General features: G+C 49.2%; 1 protein-coding gene across 1 annotated transcript in view; it reads right to left on the bottom strand.

Annotated features, from left to right (window-relative positions):
- Window positions 1–20,351, bottom strand: part of LOC147638126 (polyamine oxidase 7-like) — a 121,263-nt gene that overhangs the window by 69,942 nt on the left and 30,970 nt on the right. The window contains exon 7 of the mRNA XM_086798036.1: window positions 18,188–18,337. Coding sequence (XP_086654162.1) covers window positions 18,188–18,337 — 150 coding nt within the window. The remainder of the gene's footprint in view (window positions 1–18,187; window positions 18,338–20,351) is intronic.

The raw sequence follows: 20,351 nt of genomic DNA, 5'->3' as shown, positions 1-20,351 counted from the left end.
TTGTACCAATCCGACAACATCAGTTTTCAAAGGGGGGTGTGGAGTCCTTTCATCTTGCGATTCCCACCTCAGTGGCGTATACTTATGTACAGCATTGGACAACTCATGGTACGGAGTTTGAGCACTTGGACCCCATCGTTTCTACAGAGTCTTTACATCTTGCGATGCCGACCTTTTCAGAGAATGCTTTTGTACAGCATTTGACTACTCTTGGTACAGAGTTGGAGCAGATTGACCCTATTTCTTTTGAGTGTTCCAGTGAGGAGCAGTTTGCTTCTCCCAAGATTGATTATCTATAGGTTCTGATCTTGGTTGGTTATGAGGTTTTTCATACCTTCTCCAGGCTGGATACACGACATTCGACTTCGGGGAGTGTTCTTACACTTGGGTTTGGAATCATTATTTGGAGCAGCACGTCACAGCCTACATGGTTGTTTTCTTCCAGAGGAGTGGTGTACCTGGCAGCTTGTTCTGTTGCTCTTGTAGCTGAGTTGCTGAGGAGATTGCTTGTGGAGCTTTCTTGGTACCTGTTTCTGCAGTCTTTCATCTTTGATCGAGGACGGCGTCCCTGGCTTCTTGGAGTTCACTCAGCATCTGGTGCTGAGAGGGGGTGTTAGACATCATCTCCTTTATAGAGTCTTGGGCTTTTTTCCCTAATCGTGGAGGACCTTTTTCCCTAGTCAGCTACCTTCATATGGGCATATATATTGCTGGCTTGCCTCCCTCATTCTTCACTGCTTGCTTAGCATTGTTTGCTTTAGTCCCTCACATACGAGGTTTTCTCCCCTCTCTTGGTCGGGACATGTATTCCTTTGGATGATGATATTGAGAGCAGGTTCTCGCCTTGTTTCCTCTCCATCTCTCTCTCTCACTCTCTCTCCTGTGTTTCCACTTTTCCTTCTTCCGTTGCACATTCTATCAAGCACTTCATACGCAATGAAAGTGTCCAAAACACCTGGGGAGCTTGTTATTTTTTATGAAAACAGCCCCAAACGGTCTTGGCAGCATGTAGAGGAAAGAGGAGGTCCAAATACCCTAATTTGGTGAGTGGAGGAACTAAAAATCAAAAAAGTCAGCATGAGAAGAAGGTAGAGCATGTGTTAGGGGTGAGAAGTGAAAATGAAATGAAATGATATGATATATTAACGTCTCTAAGAGGCCATAATGGCCTATGAGACCAAAACTGAGAGTACATCTAAAGCTGGTGACTCATCAAAGAGAACCAAATGAGACTGAAAAGTACAATTAACTAACTATCTTACAATTATAAGACCTGTAAGTAAGACTCCTAGATGATACTAAGTAGAAAATATTGGAAAATGTATATCAAGTAGATCCATGTATGCTAATTAGTTGAAGTGCTGCCCTCTCCTCAGATCAAATATCTCCGCTATGGGGCTGTCTAGAATGGAGAGGTCGTAGAAGCGAGGTAGGCGCCTCCAATGCCGAGCAATAATGGCTCTGATCTAGCGATGGTGAGGATGTTGTGGTCGGGATCCTGGTGGGCGTGGCCGACGAGCACGACATAAGATGACTGCTCTATCAATGGTGACTCCCTATGAGCATGGCCGGTGTCCTAATGGCCAAATGGAGGATGTATCAGGAGGTGTGTGATATGGGCTCCTGGTGTTGGTGCTGAAGAAATTTGTCAGGATCCTCTATGCAGGTACATCATGGCTCGGTCTACTATCTGCCAAGAGGGTCTCTCTGTGTCTCCTGCGCTCAAGTAGGAACAATCCCAGGCATCTCTAATCCTCAAACTTCATGACCCTGCGTAACAGCCCAAAACCCTCTCGGAAGAGGCAGTGATATCTCCCTCGGATCTCATAATAGACTATACATCGGCAAATGTAGTGCTCCTCTGTCTCTACCTCCTGGTAGCATAGCTGACAAATGTGGTCATCCGAGACCTAATGCACATATCGCCCTGTCTCAATCCGCAACTGGTGTGATGAGGTCTGGATCTGTTCAATGGCACAACGTATCCCATGTGATAGGTGTATATCCATGTACGCCGGGCGCGTGATAAAACCATCCGGTGAACAGGTGCAGAAAATGGTTCTTGTAATGAGCCATTTTCATGCCTAAGGGCTCAAGGGGACTAGTCCATGTCCTCTCTGTGTCCACTCTGACGATATCCATCCTAATCACGCAGCTCTGCTCTGAGCGGGTGAGATCCAAAAATGGACCATCCAAGCTATACTGAAAGGGTGGGAGTGCCTCTATCCGCAAACCATGTAGGTCAAACCATGATCTCATCTGAGCATACCAGTAGCGAGTATCTCCATCCTCTACCAACTGTATGGATGAGGTCTATGCCAATCGGGAGTACCTCTGCTCAGGAAGCTCCCATAGCCATTGTAAAAAGGTAACTGTCTAAAATAGGGCCTCGGTCACTACTGGTGCAGCACCCAACTCAACCCGAACAATCTCGTGTGGTTCCGATGATTTGCTCCGAATCATGTGGGCAATCATCATTATCAGTGGTCTCTCCATATGCCTCCATCCCTCTCTGAGATCTGTGATGTATTATGTTGGGCCCCCAAATTGGAGCTCCGTACAGGAGGGTTAGTGTGACAAGTGTATCAAATAGCCACAATTTGGTGCGAAATTGTATGTGTGCACACTGCCTCTCAAGTACCCCCAAGGCTGCATGCCCTCGAGAATCTAGCTACTGTTGCCTCCTTCAGGGAGAAATGCGGTCCTGTGAAAGTAACTCCCAAATAGACATATGACCTGATGTACTCAACCGGCTCCCCTCGGAAAGTGAACTGATACTCTAATCTCGTTACCCATGCCAGTGTGGTGTTAAACACCATAACCTTGGTTTTCCCAAGGTTCACTGTCAAATCTCTATCTGCACAGAATGCCTATAATGCATCCAAATGACTCTGTAATCCCTTAGGAGAGTTTGAGATTAAAACAATATCATCTGCATATAACAAGATGAGTATCAACACCCCTGCCAGGCATGCCTTTGGCTGCACATGGATGTGGTTTACATAATTAGACACCACATCCAAAGAGGGTGGGTGATAGCGGGCATTCCTGCTTCACCCCTATCGTGTTGGTCACCATATCGTGTCACGACCCTGTGTTTTTCTCTGGACAGTATGCAGGTGGGCACAGGGACATGGTAGACAGTGTGAATGGCATCAGTTTGGAGTTGAAAAGGAAACCCATGTGTGGACAACCCCAAGTGTGAAGGGGGCAAAGAGATTTCAACTGAAAAGGTTTTAAAAACCTTTAAAAACTTTATAATGCCCTTTATGAAAGTAAATGTGGCCCATATGCTATTTTTGGGAGCCACGTGTGTGTTTTTTTCTGAAGGAGGACTGGCGGGCTGAAGCGACAGATTATGTTCTCTCTCTCTCTCCCTTTTGAGCTTGGCACACGGAGAGTTGGACTGCTCATACACAGCGGTTTCCTCCTTTGCACAGAGGCGGCTGCTGGACAGAGGAGCACATGTGGGATGGTTCTCCTTTGCAAGGACAGCAGGCTCTACACGCTTTTGACGGATTGCAGAAGGGAAGGTGTTAGGTGGCTGCTGGACTCTGGCTGCAGGCGCTGGCTGCAGGCGGACTGAACAGCCGCTGCAGTACAGGTGTCAGCACGCCATGCTCTCTCTCTCTCTCTCTCTCTCTCTCTCTCTCTCTCTCTCTCTCTCTCTCTCTCTCTCTCTCGGCAAACGAGCGGCTGCAGGCAGCGCTGGACAGACCAGTGCATGCTTTTCTCCATGCACAAGGGGAACTGTAGGCGGCTGCTGGACAGAACAGTACGCTCTTTTCTCCATGCGCAAGGGGGATCACAGGAGAACTGAATTTGCTCTATCTTTCTCTCTCTCTCTCTCGTGAAAAACGGGCAGTTCTGCAGGGAGGACTGGTCGGGTAGAAGCAGCAGAGGTACGCGCTCTTCTCTTGGGTGGCCAGGGGGGTGGTTTCTCTGGACATAAAGGTGGATAGGGGCTCGTTTTTCATGAACATAGGCATCATGTCGATGGCATTCAACTGATCAAACTTTCAGCTTCTCTTTGCTTTGGTTTGGGACTGTTTTGGAAAGGGTTTATGGACTGTTTCGTGGCAGTGCATGCGGCTACGAACATGAGCAATTTTGAGACTGTAATTGGACTGTTTTTGGTTGGCTGCAAATTCAGCTATGTGCTTGGGTTTCCTGCTACAAGTACAGGTCAATTGAAAGTGTTTCTTGGCATGGGAGTGATGCAAGCTCGCATGGCTGCGTGCTCATGGAGTAGATTGTTTTCTTCCTGCTGGAAAGGAACAGAGGGACCTACAGTTATGGGCATTTCTATGTTTCTAGATGTTTCATGAGGGAACAGGTAACTAGATGTATGCCGTTGTTGGCACTGTTGTTGAATGGTGCCATGAATGGTTCTGTATGGAAACACGACAAAAGTTTCAAAGGGAAACAGGCCTAAGGGTTTCATGTGGAAACAGGTCGTAGGTTTCTCGAGGAAACATGTATTTGGGTTTCTCTAGGAGATAGTTCACATGCAGGCAGCGGTCACAGAATTGGACACATGTTTGGTACAGCCTTGCTACTGACTGGACAAGGGACAGGGGATCAATGACAGAGATGGATAGTATCCTTGGAAGGTAGCGAGGGAGTGTATAGGTGTGTCTACTGTATGGTATGCTGTGCTGTGATGCGAGTTCTCTTATGAGAGATAGTTTGGGAGTCTGTGTTGTGATGCAGAAGCACTGGATGTGTCAGGGTGTGATGTTGTTTATAGGGTGAGAGGCTATGGATGGTTGTGGCAGCCCTGATCATGGGAGAAAGCTTCTGTACGCAAGACTCAATGTGAAAGAGTCTTTTGATACGAACAATGGCTGGATTTCTTTGTGGATGCCGAGTGGATATGAAGCCATGATGCAGGGTCTTTGAATGCTTCAGGAGTTCTACTGTGACGGCTGAGTTTCCAGCCTTATTGTTATCAAAGCTCTTAAATTCAATTAAAGAAATACCATTAGGGACGCCACTGCGATTTGGGGCCAATCGGTGTCCGTGTACTGTTTGCAGGAGCACTCTAGCTCCCCCTGTTTGTTTCCTTTTCTAGGTGCTCGATGGTGTTGAAGTGTTTTGTGTGCAAGTTTGTTTTTGCACTGCCCTTTGGTTTTGTCTCAAGACTGAGGCCAGTTTACAAGGTTCCGTTGCCAGGACACATCGTCGACTTTCTCAAGGAGGCGAGCCCGTGGTTGTCACATCAAAAGCTTCTACATGAGGAAAGTGAAAAGAAAGTGCAGGAGACAGTGCAGAATGTGTGTCTTTGCCTATATGAGGTGAAGAGAAAAAGCTAAAGATGAAGCTTAGGAGAAAAGACACCAAAGACAGCCAGCAGTTGAAGTGTTATGGTGCAAGAGATGGGTTGAAGGCTATGGCTTTTGACACTGTCACCGGTGGTATCTTCATGGAGGCTTCATCGGTTCGGAAGGCAGCTTCTTTCTATGTTTAGCAGTGGTGATCTACTATGCTTCATTGGGGACTTGTGCTTACCACTTGCAAGCAGGTTTTGGGTGCTTGAGAATGTATCAGATGACGCTGAGTCGGAAGCGGAGGAACTTGATGAGGTTCCCGTCGCTATCTTGTGAAGTTCAAGAACTGTTCACCGATGGATGCAAAGTGGATGGAGGAGGGTGACTTAGCAGATTCACCTCAGACTTTTGAGGCATGTTCTGAAGGAACAAGCAAGAGTTGTTTGTCACTTTGACGTGACAGTGTGACCTTATTGTGCAGATGATTTTTTTTTCATCACCCAGATGCACTTGAGGGCCATTGCTTTTGTCATATGGGGAGTCTTGGCTCATAAGATGCCTTACTGTGCCATTGAGTGCAATCGAGGACGCTTGCTATTTTTCAAGAGGGGGGTATGTCATGACCCTGTGTTTTTCTCTGGACAGTATGCACGTGGGCACGAGGACATGGTGGACAGTGTGAACGGCATCACTTTGGAGTTGAAAAGGAAACCCATGTGTGGACAACCCCAAGTGTGAAGGGGCCAAAGAGATTTTAACTCAAAAGGTTTTAAAAACCTTTAAAAACTTTATAATGCCCTTTATGAAAGTAAACGTGGCCCATATGCTATTTTTGGGAGCCACGTGTGTGTTTTTTTCTGAAGGAGGACTGGCGGGCTGAAGCGACAGCTTATGTTCTCTCTCTCTCTCTCCCTTTTGAGCTTGGCACACGGAGAGTTGGACTGCTCATACACGACAGTTTCCTCCTTTGCACAGAGGCGGCTGCTGGACACGGCTGCTGGACAGAGGAGCACATGTGGGATGGTTCTCCTTTGCAAGGACAGCAAGCTCTACAGGCTTTGGATGGATTGCAAAAGGGAAGGTGTTAGGTGGCTGCTGGACTGACTGAACTCTCTCGCTCTCTCTCTCTCTTGGCAAACGAGCGGCTGCAGGCAGCGCTGGACAGAGCAGTGCATGCTTTTCTCCACGCACAAGGGGAGTTTCCAGCCTTATTGTAATCAAAGCTCTTATATTCAATTAAAGAAATACCGTAAGGGGCGCCACTGCGATTTGGGGCCAATCGGTGTCCGTGTACTGTTTGCAGGAGCACTCTAGCTCCCCCTGTTTGTTTTCCTTTTCTAGGTCCTCAATGGTGTTGAAGTGTTTTGTGTGTAAGTTTGTTTTTGCACCGCCCTTTGGTTTTGTCTGAAGACCGAGGCCGGTTTACATATCAGATAGACCGCCTGGAGCTCATAATCTGCCTGTCACCAACTCATACAAAGCATATATCCCCCACTGCATATCCTCAGGTACCTCAATGTCTTGCAATCTATGCATAAGCCTGGCACATGATACGGTATCGAAGGCTTTGCATAAGTCCACAAAGCAGCGGTATATCCTTCTCTTCTGTGCCCCGCCCTCTTTAATAAGTGCCCGAAGTGTAAGTTTGTGATCCAAGGTAGTAAATCCTCTCCTGAAGCCAGCTTGTCCCTGTGCTCGGTGACCATGCCTCTTTGCCCAACGGCTCAGCTCCGACTCCAATATATAGCCATATAGTTTGGCCAAGTAATGACCAATCATGATCGTCTTGTAGTTGCCTGGTACCATGGGGTCCCCACTCTTAAAGAGTGGTACAAAGGTATGCTCTGTCCAGCTTGCCAGGAAACCATCACAAATGGCACAATTAAACACACGTACAATCAGCGGAGCCAAAGTATCACGCACATATGAGAAGTGCTCTCCAACTAGCCCATCATGATCATGTGCCTTTCCATTCTGTAACCTGTCTATCGCATCTAGCATCATCCGCATAGTAAAAAAGGTGTCAAAAACGAGAAAGAGAGAAGCAAAAACGAGTTTCTCCTTGAGTGGCAGAAGGAGAGGTGACAAAACATGCACAATTTGCTTGCTGAGTGTCTAAACATGCATAAAGTGTTCACATACACTTAAATGGGCTTGGGTTTGGGCACTCTCTAATGTCCAGAAGAAGCCGCCTTATAAAAATACAAAGCTTTGGGAGTCCATATGCCTTAAAAATGCCCACTGTCCGGGGTATGTGTTCACACCCCATAATAAGTGGTTGTGGACACACAAGCTTAAAATTTTCTCTAAGTCCCGAAGTGAACCAATAATTTAGTTTTTGGCCCAACTCCGGAGCCCTGCACCCACGACAACCACTTGTCAGAATACAATGGCACGTCGCGCAGCTGCCCCCCCCCCCCCCCCCCGGGCTTCTCCTTCGCCATTTTTACCCCCCCCCCTCCCTTTTCGTGCTGACTTCCGCCCCCCCGGGGGTTTTGCTTTTCCTTTTTCCTCCGGTCTTCCGCCTCTCTGTGTGCAGCCCGTTTCTTGCAGGATTTCCGCTTTCGCCTCACCTACGCCTGAGCTTCAGACTCTGATGGAGACTCCTCCCGCCTCGCCTCAGAGGGACTCATCCGCAGCCCCCTCGCCCGCCCCGAGGACACTCCCATCAGGCTTTCTCTTTCGCCGGAAGAGGAAGCGAGCCTCACCGCAGAGGTGGAACGCCTTCAGGCCCATTCCACCATCTGCCGTATAGTCGGCACTCGCCCCAGCAGAGGGGAGATCCGGGATCTTCTCCAAGCCCGCCTTCTTGCAGATGTGGGCAAGATCCTGGACGTACAACTTCTGGGCCGGGGCCGGGGACATTATCAGATCGAGTTCGAGACCGCCCAGAGTGTGGCCAAGGTCCTTGCCATGAGTCCCCTTGACATCAGGGGTGCTCGGGCTTTCTTCAGACCTTGGCAGCATGGCTTTGATCCAGCAGCGGCTAAGCAGGGAGAGCGCCTTTTTCATGTTACAGTTTGCTTCCCTGGACTCCGCCGGGAGTATCTTCCGCTTCTCTCTCGGCTAGGAGCATTGGTGGGCTCGGTACTCGAGACTGGCCCCACAGCAGCTTCAGTGGTGGCCAGAGCAGCTGGGCTACCCTCCGTCAAAGTTTTGGTGTCTGACATCTCCTCCCTTCCTAAGGTCATTCAACTACCTAGGATAGGGGGGGGATGGATTGATCAGAGAGTGGAGTTCTCGGGGCTCCCGAACCAGTGCTTCATATGCAGGCAGGTCGGCCATCTGGCCAAGGCCTGTGCCCTCGCAGGAGACCTCGACCCTCACCACAGCAGCAGGCCCCTGATGGCCCGCCCACAGATGCGGCACGGCAGGCTGCCTCCGGGACACCTGCTCAGGCCACAGAGACCTCGGAGTGGCAGCCTGGACAGGGGCGCTGCCGAGGGAGACAGTCACAGCAGCACGCACAGAGACCGCTGCAGCAGCAGCCACAGTCTCAGCCTCACTGGGTTCCTGCGAGGAACAGCTTTGCTCCCCTCTACGAGGAGACCCCTGCAGCGCGACTGAGGACCAGGAGATGCCAGCACCCCCTCCTTCACCCCCCCCACCCCCATCCCCTCCCACGGCCTCGCTTCCACCTTCGCCTCCTCCCACCCGCCGCTCCGGTCTCGATAGCGGCTCTCTCCGCCCCCCTCGCCCCCCCTTCCGCCCCCCCCACCCGCCTCGCCTTCCCGGGAGACCCTGGCAGTCCCCTGGCGCTCGCCCGCAGTCCGGAGGGCGCTGAGCACCGACCTCGCTCGAGCACCACAGAGGAGACCTACCATGCCGATCCAGGCTTCACGGATATCATCTATCCGCAGTCGGCTGAGTCGCCTCGGTGTTAGACAGCGATCGGAGGCTTTCGGTTACGCCTTCACTCGGCTTTTTGGAGCAGAGGGCCCCCATGAGCCAGCACCCATCCGAGTTCATGTAGTGATACCTCCGGCCCGCGGGGAGGAGGCACTTGATTCAGCAGTGGCCTTCTCGTTCCCTCTCTGTGGCCCTTGCGACCGGGAGTGGACTCTAGAGCTCGCTCTAAGCACTTTGAAGACTCAGGCAGTTGAGTTTTCTCATCATGTGAGCGACCTGGAGGTGACAGATGTGATAGGCCGGCTCTGGGAGTTGGCTCATTTTTTCTTGGATCCCGGGAGTGTGGATGCCTCAGGGATTCGTCATTTGGTCGTGCGTATAGTGGCAGACTTAGCACGCGACCCTGGATATGTATGTATACACGAGGTTGCTCTGTCAGAGCCGGAGGCAGTCGCCATGGGCCACAGCCACTGGCGCCTGATCCGGGACTCTTGCAGTATACCGGGTGGGCAGATTCGCAGCCGCTCGGATGGGGACTACTCTCCATCCAAGCCGCTTGCGAAGGCCCGCCGCACGGCTGAGACAGCATCTACCTCAGCAGGTCATCCATGAGGATCATCTCATGGAATGTACAGGGCCTGGGCGGAGCACATTTTATACGCTATCGAGGTTGCTTGAGGCACGAGCTTCAGAGATGCCTGGTTGGTGGCAGCATTGATATTTTGATGATGCAGGAGCACCACTTGGGTGAGAGCAGGATCCGGAGATATGGTTCGGTGATGCCTGGTAGATGGGATACCTTTTGGTCTGCAGGGTTTGGTCCTTTGGGTGGACAGGGAGGAGTTTGCATGGTCATTGCAGTGTATGGCGGCAGGCCATTGTGGATCGAGGGATCATTGTGCCTGGTAGAGCACAGTATGTCATTCTGAGGATGCATGATGAGCTATTGGGCGTGCTCAACGTCTATGCGCCTAATCATGCTAGTGCCAGAGCAGAGTTCTGGACCCAGGTTACGGATGCATTGCTACAGGCCGCACATTGGTGTGTCGGGGGAGACTTCAACATGCTTGAGGACCCGGCCGATAGGGTGGGAGACAGTCATGTTACAGTGCACGGCACGGAGCTTGCAGCTTGGGACCGGTTTTGCATGACACTAAGGATCACTGATGCATGGCAGCATGGGGCCTTCTCCCGTTCTCACGACAGTCTTAGTTTCTCTCGGTCAGATCGCCGCGACAGGGAGGGACTAATCTATCACGGATTGATCGCTTTTATGTGGGCGACTAGTTAGGGGAGCGAGGGGGCTCCGTCGGCATTCTCGCTGGCACCTCATTTTCAGATCATGCGCCAGTTATCCTGACATGGGAGGAGAGGACATGGGAGCCCAGCTTGCAGTTGAGGATCCCAGAGAGGGTACTTACAGATCCCAGTCTCGCTGAGGACATTGAGAGGATCTGGCATGATAGTCAGTGCTCTGACCAGGATGCAGCAGGCCAGTGTGCCCAGGGACTCATCGAGCTTAGCTCTTTTTTGCACGCTGCAGCTTTGACACAGCTGGGAGAGATTCGCGAGAGGGAGCATCGGCTAAGACGCAGCCTTGCCTCGTTACAGCGCCTCCAGGAGCAGCAGCCGGCATGTGAGTGGTTGGCGTCCCAGCTGAGCCAGGCACGCCAGGAGGTTAGAGAGGCAGAGGAGCAGAGACATGAGTTTTACTATCGTCGTCAGGCCTCTCAGTGGACGCAGCTTGGTGATAGAGTGACTGGTGAGTTTTTTGAGATCACTGGACCTCGCCATGCTCGGGCAGGAGTCCGCCAGCTTGGTAGACCGGATGGTTCGGTAGCTACTGAGCTCGGGGAGATCAGAGCCATTGCCACTGCATTTTATAGAGACCTACTTTCAGCGGAGCCAGCCACTGAGGACAGAGATGCTTGCAGACAGACTGTGTGGGCCCATGTGCAGAGGAGGGTCACAGATCGTATGCGTTCAGCTCTTGGTGCGCCTCTTTCAGAGATTGAGCTTGCCGAGGCCTTGAGGGTCCTGCTGCGACATAGTTGCCCACGGGAGGACGGACTGACGCCGGCCATGCGCTATTGGGACCTTTTGGGGCCAGGCCTCCGCAGGGGCTTTCAGCATGTTTTGGACACTAGGGTGATGCCGCAGAGCTTTTCAGAGGGCTTGATCTATCTTATCCCCAAGGGGGAGGGAGTATCAGATGATATTCGGCATTGGAGGCCTATTACGATCCTCAATACTGTCTACAAGGTCTTAGCAAAGGCCTTGAGTTTGAGGATCCAGCCCTTCCTGGGGGAGTTGATTCATGCTACTCAGACAGGATTTGTCAAGGAGCGCAGTATCCTTGACAACAACTTTACTTTCTGGGAGGCGACGGCCAGAGCTAGATTTCTTGGCGAGGACTTGGTCGTGATGCTTCTCAATTTTGAGAAGGCATACAATAGAGTTGATTGGGGTTTCTTAGAGGGCACTATGCTTCGCCTGGGCTTTGAGCCAGGATGGATCAGAGGGGTGGCGGCTCTGTATTCCACAGCTCGCAGCCAGGTGTTGATTGCAGGAGGACGGGGGCCGAGTTTTGAGCTGACCAGATCAGTCCGTCAGGGGTGTCCCCTCGCCCCCTTTCTTTTTCTCTTCTTTGCGGAGGCTATGAGCATGTATTTGATGGCAGAGGAGGTTGGTTTGAGAGGACTTCAGCTCCCAGTCCGGAGGGAGGACCTGCTTGATGCTGAGTTTGCAGACGACACGGGCTTATTTTTGCATGGCCAAGAGGCCAATCTTCTTCGGGCAGAGCAGTCGCTCCAGGTTTTTAGTGCAGTTTCGGGAGCATTGATCAATTGGCGCAAGACAGTGGCCTTTTGGATCAGTAGTGCTCCCACTCCGGCATGGAGCCCGGACCCCGGTTTTAGATGGATTCCTCCAGGCACAGCAGTGCGGTATTTGGGATGCCAGATTGGCCTAGATTTGTCACCTGAGCAGCAGATTGCCCCGCTTCTTCTGAGCATTCGGAAGAAGCTTTTGTATTGGAGTACAGCTCGACTATCCTTGGCTGGGAGGGTGGTGGTGGCAAATCAGGTGCTGTTAGCGACCATGTGGTACATTACGTCTTGCTGGATCTTCTCGAGCTCTTGCATCAGCCAGGTACAGAGGCTGATCAGGAACTTTCTGTGGTCTGGGTGGGACGGTCAGCCAGCTCGGGCAAAGGTTGCATGGGCAGTTATTACACTTCCGCTGGCTCAGGGAGGTTTGGGCATTATAGATCCAGTCGATCAGAGCTGAGCCTTATTGGGGAAGCTTATTGTTCGGGGGTTGCTTCCAGGCGCTGAGCCTTGGAAAGAGCTCCTCTTGCAGCCGTTCTGCAGGCTCGGGCGCCCCCAGCAGGGGGCACTTGGGCACCAGAGATTCGCTGGATCTTCATAGAGATGAGGAGGACAGACCTCAGTAGAGGATGGGAGGACAGATTTGCTTTGAGTATCCTGAGAGCTTGGGAGCTGCTGAGCCCGGGGCTCTCTCAGCGACCACCTTCTTGTGTTGAGGAGCGGGCCAGACAGCCGCTCATCTGGAGCCCAGTGGTTCGCACAGAGCAGGGTCATATGCTGGGTTCTCGGCCTCGTTTAGCCTGGGGGCCTTTAGCGGCAGGCCCAGCTCGTAGTTTTGGAGACTAGCAGGCCTTCTGCAGTCTCCCAGAGGAGATCCAGGTGGAGAGGCTGAGTCACTTCAGAGGGGGGTTGATTATGAGAGATGATATTCAGGAGGCACTCACAGAGGAGTGGTTCACGCCTCTCGAGCCAGTGACCCCACGGTGGATGGGAGCCTTTACACAGTTGGAGATCCTGATTGCTGTCAGAGCTTGCACTGAGGATGGCAGTTGCCTCTACTATGAGATTCAGGATGAGGGCAGACTCCAGCGAGTGGAGGTGGAGTCGCCTTTGGTTGCAGAGTGCACCTTTCAGAGGATTCGGGTAGTGGCCGCCGCTTCTCGGAAGTGGCATATAGACCCCGATCCTGCTGATGTGCTCCCGGATTGGCGCATATGGGCATATGCAGCGCGCCCCTTGGCCCGGCTACAGTGGGACCCCGGGGAGTACGAGTGGCATGATCCTTATGCATCCCTTGAGGCCACAGAGATTACCTTTTTCCAGTATACTGTTCGGCTGGGACGGCATATTTTGACGGCGAGGAGGACGGTCTCTCCAGCGGCAGCGGGGCATTGGCGGCTACAGGGACTCTCACAGGAGTTCCTGGAGGATTTTTGGGCTCGGCTCTAGGCTAGTCGACAGGCCCGCAGGATCTCGACTTTTCAGTGGTTGGTCGCCCACAGGGGCTCAGCAGTTGGCACTTGGCTTGTTTACAGCGGTCTTCCGGCGGCCTGCGTCCGATGCGGCCACCCTATGGAGACACAGAGACACTGCCTTTGGGATTGCCCTCTGGCGCAGCAGATTTGGCTGTGGATGCTGCGTATTCTGGCTCCCCTCTCTCCAGAGGGTATGTTTACGTGGGGTGCCGCTGCTTGGTCGACTTAGTCAGGGCCTGCTATGGGCTATGAGATGGAGCAGGGCAGTCAGGCCATCAGATTTATTAGGGGCCAGCCTCGCCTGGTTCCGGCACCGGATTTCTCGTCCGCCAGCTGGACACAGGAGCGGGATTTACGATGGGAGCTCCTCAGCAGCCTCACCATCTAGTTCACCTGGAGGGCCTGGTGCTTTACGGCCTTTGAGGGGAGATTGGAGCCACCAGTAGAGACTGTACGGGGGATTTGGCAGGAGTTGATTCACACCCTGCGAGGACAGTACGACCGCATCCGGGGAGACGGATGAGGCGATCTTGCGGCGCCAGGCCTTTCACACCACTTGGCGTTGTGGCCCCTTCTACACCTTACACACGGGATCCCCCCATTGGCACTACAGGCCACCTGTTTGGCTCTTCCCCCCCCCTATTGTATGATTTAGTCTCTCATTCCTTTGTACTGATGCTTGTATTTTGCAGCACCTAGGGAGAGTCTCCCGGGCTGCCATGCTGTATTCACTGCTCTGTTTCTCTTATGAGCAGGAGAGATCTTTTGTAGCCCTACGGGCGTTTTTATATAACTAATGAAAGGATCTTTTCTTGGAAAAAAAAAAAAAAAGAATACAATGGCACGTGCACGCTCTCGAAGCCAATAGTTCCGGATGTCCCCGTGCCACCTCATAGGCAAACTAGATACACATCATGTGACCACCTCCATGCCTATACATAAACAAACTCGATACACATCTTGTGATCATCTTGGTGCTTAAACATGTATTTAATTATGCATTAGGGGCAAAGTTATGACACATGCACAAATCAAGAAGATCTCTTTTGTTGTACATGACAAAACTACTCGTGTATTAGATGTTGGCTTTCAAGGAGAAAGCATCCATCTTGTGTCGCCAAGCTAGTAGACGGTGCCCTAGACAAGCTAGTGACATACCACCGTGGTTGTCCTAGCCAAGCTAGAGACAAGCCGCATGCGGCCAAGCTAGATGAGATCACAAAGCCAAAGCTGGTATGATCCCCAGCCTAGCCAAGCTAGAGTATATACACGTGGGTCTTCAGCTGGATACACATCCATAGGCAAACAAGATACACATCTTAGGCGAACTCTATGCCTGTCCATAAACAAGCTTGATACACATCTTGTGATCAACTCTGTGCTTAATCATGCATTAAGGGAAAAGTTGTGACATCTCACCCTCTTCTAAAGAGTTGACATCAAGTGAAAAGCCTCAAACTATATGCATCCAACGGATGAGGGTACTCTCTCATAGTTGGCTTATCTAGCCATTTTGCATCCATAACTGGGTAGTAATTTTACCAAGTATCTCTATTGTAAGCACCTCTAGGCATCCTTTTTTTCTTTTATGAAACACAATTTGCTTGGGTTGCAAGATCTCTTCCAATTCTTTCACCTCCGGTGGTCATGATCACCTCCGGTGGATCTTATGACCAATTGGTGGCTCCCCCACAGATCTCTGAAGGAGACTAACATGAAATGCATTGTGGATCTTCTAATGATCCGGAAAAGCAGGCTTGTATGCCACTTCAGCAAGGAAACACCTTCTTTATTTCTTTATTTATGGAAATATTGGCTTTAGAACCAGGGCAAGTACAAGACTAGGGAACAAGGAAGTTCCAAGTTTCCATATGCATATGCATCTCATACCTGCTTGGCCGGTTACATGATTTGCTGGATGCGTGCCCTGCTTTCATGTCTTGCATGTGATGCCGTGGGGGTCAGTCTCATGGCACAGGGGATGGCCCGAACTAATGGCTTCGAGACCATATGTTTGCCACTGTATTCTCACGAGTGGTGGTCATTTTAAAGAATTTCGAAGTTGGGCCAAATTTTCACCTAATGCATGATTGAGCACAGAGTTGATCACAGGATGTGTATCCAGTTTGCTAATGACAAGCGTCTACTAGCTTGGCTTTAGAACCAGGGCAGGTACAATAATAGGGGACAGGGGAGTTCAAAGTTTTCATATGCATATGCATCTCATACCTACTTGGCTGGTTAGACGATTTGCTAGATGCGTGCCTTGTTTTCGTGTCCTACATGTGATAACGTGGGTCAATCTCGAGACCATGTGCGTGCCATTGTATTCTGACAGGTGGTTGCTCCGAAGTTGGGCCAACTTTACCCCTAATTCATGATTAAGCACAGAGTTGATCATAGGATCTGTATCCACTTATGGATAGGCATAGAGTTTGCCTACGGATGTGTATCCAACCACTTGGCTGGTGTATATACTCCAGCTTGGCTAGGCAAGGGATCACACTAGCTTTGGCTTTGTGATCTTATCCAGCTTGGCTGGATATGGCTTGTCTTTAGCTTGGCTAGGACAACCACGGTGGTGTATCATAATTCATTAGCTTGGGTCTTCTAGCTTGGCTTTAGGCCCAGGGCACGTACAAGAATAGGGAACAAGTCCACGTTTTCATACGTATATGCATCTCATATTTGCTTGGTTGATTAGATGATTGGCTAGATGCATGCCTTGCATGTGATGCCGTGGGTCAGTCTCGTAGCATCGGGGACGTCAAAACTTACTGGCTTCGAGGCCATGGAGGTGGTTGTCACCGAAGTTGGGCCAAAACTCAATTTTTTACTGTGGGACTAGGACAAATTTATAAGTTTGTGTTTACACACACTTACCATGAGGTGTGAACACGTAAACCCAGGTACCAAGGCATTATAGTCATTTCCTTTGTATTTTTAAGTTTGTGTTCACACACACTTACCATGAGCCCGGTACCAAGGCGTTATTATAGTCATTTGGGCTTCCATTCCTTTGTATTTTTGCCAGGCACCTTCTTTTGGACACTCTACAGTGCTCATGCCCATATTTAAAGCATCTTTGGACACCCACGACACTTGTCAAGCGACTTTGGACGCTTGTTATGTAAGTTTGGACATTTGGCAAGCAATGCATGCATGTTTTGAATCCCTCTCCATGGAGCTAGTCGACTATCTTTCTCTCTCTCTCTCTCTCTCTCTCTCTCTCTCTCTCATCACGAACACCTGCACAACCTCCCTACATGCTGTCCAAACTGATTTTCAGCTGTACCACCTTCTCCCCGTTTTGGTGTTTGGAGCTCCTGCACACTCTCTACTTGCTGCCTGGCTATTTTGACGCCACAAAACCCTGATTTTCAGCAGGTTGATTTGCTTTCCAAGCTCCCCACGTATCTTGGGACCTGTGCTTGGCAATATCATCACGTAAAGAGTTCCCTCGGAGGTGCCTCATGCCGAGTGAAGTACTCTTTGGTTAAAATTTCATATTTTCACACGACAAATTGTTCCATTTGAAGATCCATGATGCTTTTGAAAACCGTGGATAGCTTCATGGGCTTTTGTTTTCATTCATGAAACTTGGATTGGCACCCACTATCTTGTACCTTCTATCACTCTTTTGGAACATAGATATTCTTAAAGGGAGACTATTCTGCTCCTAGTGTAGAGTACCACGTCATTTATGTGCTGAGAGAGAGTGTTGATTTGCTGTCTAAAGTTACCATCGTTGATGGTTATTTAATCACAAGATTAGGGATCATTTATCCACCACATTACAATGTTCCTTACGTCTATGCATCTCTTCTGCTCTCTGCTTTTCCCACAGTCATGCCTCTTCCAAAAGACGGGCCTTCTTGGCCTCAAAAGCCCACTGCTGGCAGTTCTCTTTTGCCACTAGTAACCTAGTTGTTGCTGGTGCTCCTCCGCCTTATATTTAGTCGTAACTCCTCAAGGGCTCGTTCATGAGCCAGTTGTTGCTCCTCGTGGTTGCTCTCCTATGCTCGATGGAACTGTCACATGAGGAAATTCGGTTCCCATAGGGTAAGTGCCTGAAGGGGTCTGCTGCTCAGCAGCTAACCAACTAATCATTGGCAACATATTTACCTGGCTGGGTGGTGTGTTGCCGTTGTCAGGGCTATGTGGCATCTCTAAAGCATGTGATGGCTCTCCCAGACTCAGGATCTCTTCCTGTTGGATCATAGTGAGCGGCGCAATGGTTTTCTCGAGGTGTAGTGGATAGTTCTATGGGGGTTCCTCAGAGCTCGTACAAATCATCATACAAGTGCATTACATCGGTGACCCGACCAACCATGGCAGTATGTTAGCGAAGCATCCCTGGACAAGGGCTCACAAAAAACAGTGTCCGGCCTCACGTCCTTGCACTTATCCGTACCGTATGTCCATCTTTCTATTCCTAGCCACACCAACCTGATATATGCAGATATTCCTCGTTCTTGGAAAGGCCTCAGCCTGAAAACAGAGGTGACTTCAAGATGACAAATCTTCCTGCATCGTCCTTTTTTCTCATGGAAAGATGGATACATGGATGTATATATGTTCAACCCGTTGCAGTTATTTGATAAAATCTCTTACAAATGTTCTCATGTATTAAGTTTGAGAAGCTTTGCAAACAAGAGGAAATGCTTATCTGCTTCCATTTGCCCAACAACAACACATAGAATGTTTATAAAAAAGATGAATACTGTCCTAGGCTCTGATACCAATGGAGCATAACCAATTTTACCTGCCAAAAAGGATAGTACCCTCTTTTCCCATCTGCATAGAGAAAGAACTCAGTGCCAGGTCCTGTTGGCCAGAATTTGTACGCAAACTTCAAGAATATCTTTGTGTAGATGGACATGTCAAACTGGTAGAACGTTACAATCTTCCAATACTGCATTATTAAAAAATCATAAGCAACTGTGAGCAATAGCACAGAAAGAGTGCAACATGCCAAACAAACACTATATGCTTGACCTTGAAAATCATTCAAAAGAAAAAGTGGAAGTGTTGCAACACCATATCATAACATGCCAAATGAATTGTCACTTGCATCGGGTGGCAGGGATTTGTAGCCCACCTGGAGTTGAACGTGTGTATGATGTCCTAGGCAACCTATCAGGCAAAGTGCCAGGTGCAAGTAAGTGAGTTGGGTGGTCTTCTTAAAGTGCCAATGTGAACAAGGGCTACAAAAGGGCACTCTAATAGAGAGGTCACTTAGACCACACTTTTTGGGTAGACACACAGCGTCTGTGCGTAATCCTCAACAATTTTGCAGCCCAACTGGAGTTAAGGTGTGTATGATGTCCTAGGCAACCTATCAGGCAACGTGCCAGGTGAAAGACAAGCTTTAAGTGAGTCGGGTGGCCTTTTTAAAAGTGCCAAAGTGAACAAGGGCTAAAAAAGGGTCAGGTGGCCTTTTAAAAAGTGTCCATGTGAACAAGGGCCAAAAAAGGGTCAATTAATTGGTCACTCTAAAAGAGAGTGCCAATTAGACCACACTTTTTGGGCAAACAAATCAAGAGACTGAGGAGGTCAGCTTCTGAATATTATACTCATGTCAACTTCACTATTTTTTTTAAAAAAACAAAAGGTGGGGTCCCAACAGTGAGACCCAATCCTGTGTTGGTGCATTCTCTCTCTTGTCCTTATCTTTGTGAATTAAAACACTCTCTAAGACTTTGTTTGCATGCCTTACCACTCAAAATTATCCATGTGCATGTAATGTTGGTATCATAGTCACAAGAAGCCTTTCGAGGTTTTTTCCATTTCGAGGTTTTTGGGGTTTTGTTTCCAAAGGTTTCATCCCTCAGCTAAGAAACCGTGAGGTTTCGAAAAATCAATAATTTCATAAAGTATAAATACTTAAAGAACTTATAGTAGCCATCTAAAAACATAGTGTAATGATGAAAAAATGGTCTCTTCTCACACATCTCGGGGAAGTCTCTTCTCACACATCTCGGGGAACCATCCTTATTTTCGTGAGGCATTATGGTAATTTTGATTGATTAGATGCCACAAGTGGTGCAATCAAGGACTCTTAAGAAATTGAAGAAGAGAAGGTAGAAATTGGGAAAGATTTAAGACATTGAAGGAAGAAAAAGGGGAAAGAAGAGAGGAGAAGAAGAGAGGAGAAGAAGAGCAAGGGAGAAGAAGAGGAGAGAAGAAGAGAAAGAAAGAACGAGAGGAGAGAAGAAGAGAATGAAGGGAAGAGGAGTAGAGGTGAAAGAAGTAGCTGGAAAAGGGAAGGAGGGAGGCAGGAGAAGAAGAGGAAAGGAAGGTGATGAGAAGGATATGGAACAAAAACAAAAATAAAAAAATCCCAGAAAAATCAAGGGGGGAAAAAAACAAAATCTGAAATTTTAGCGAAACTTTTGTACTAGAGAGGTTTTGAGGTTTTAAAAACCGTTTCGAGGTTTCGAAAGCTAGAAACATGTTTTTTTGCTACTATGGTTGGTATCAGAGGTAAGGTTTTCTTGAAGCTATGCACATTAGTCTGGTGCAAGAAAAAAAACCCTAGTGGATGGTTTCCTTTTGCTACAGGAAAACCATTGAGCGGCCCACTATGGGTCATATGCCCGGCCTTTATAATAATGTTTCCACCCATTTATTAAAATGGCTGTAAATTCTTCAATATAAACACACATAAATAGCCTTCATTTTTAACCCTTGTTCACATGGCCATTGTCCAGGGCCACAGAAGGTGTTTCCCACACGTCCTTGGACTCCCATTTCCATCCCTAGAGATACACATGCCCAAAGGCATTCTATAAACCTGCACATCTATACTGGATAATCCCCCATTCTCAATTACTTGTACATCCTGATACTAGCGTCCATTAACAAGGCAAGAGCTTATGTCATTATCTTGGTGACATCTTCTAATCAGTTGACCTCAACTGTGAAAG

Source organism: Cibotium barometz, chromosome 5, assembly GCF_041138505.1.
Source record: "Cibotium barometz isolate CiBa-2024 chromosome 5, ASM4113850v1, whole genome shotgun sequence".
Lineage (NCBI taxonomy): Eukaryota > Viridiplantae > Streptophyta > Polypodiopsida > Cyatheales > Cibotiaceae > Cibotium > Cibotium barometz.
This window is presented reverse-complemented; position numbering and strand designations above follow the sequence as displayed.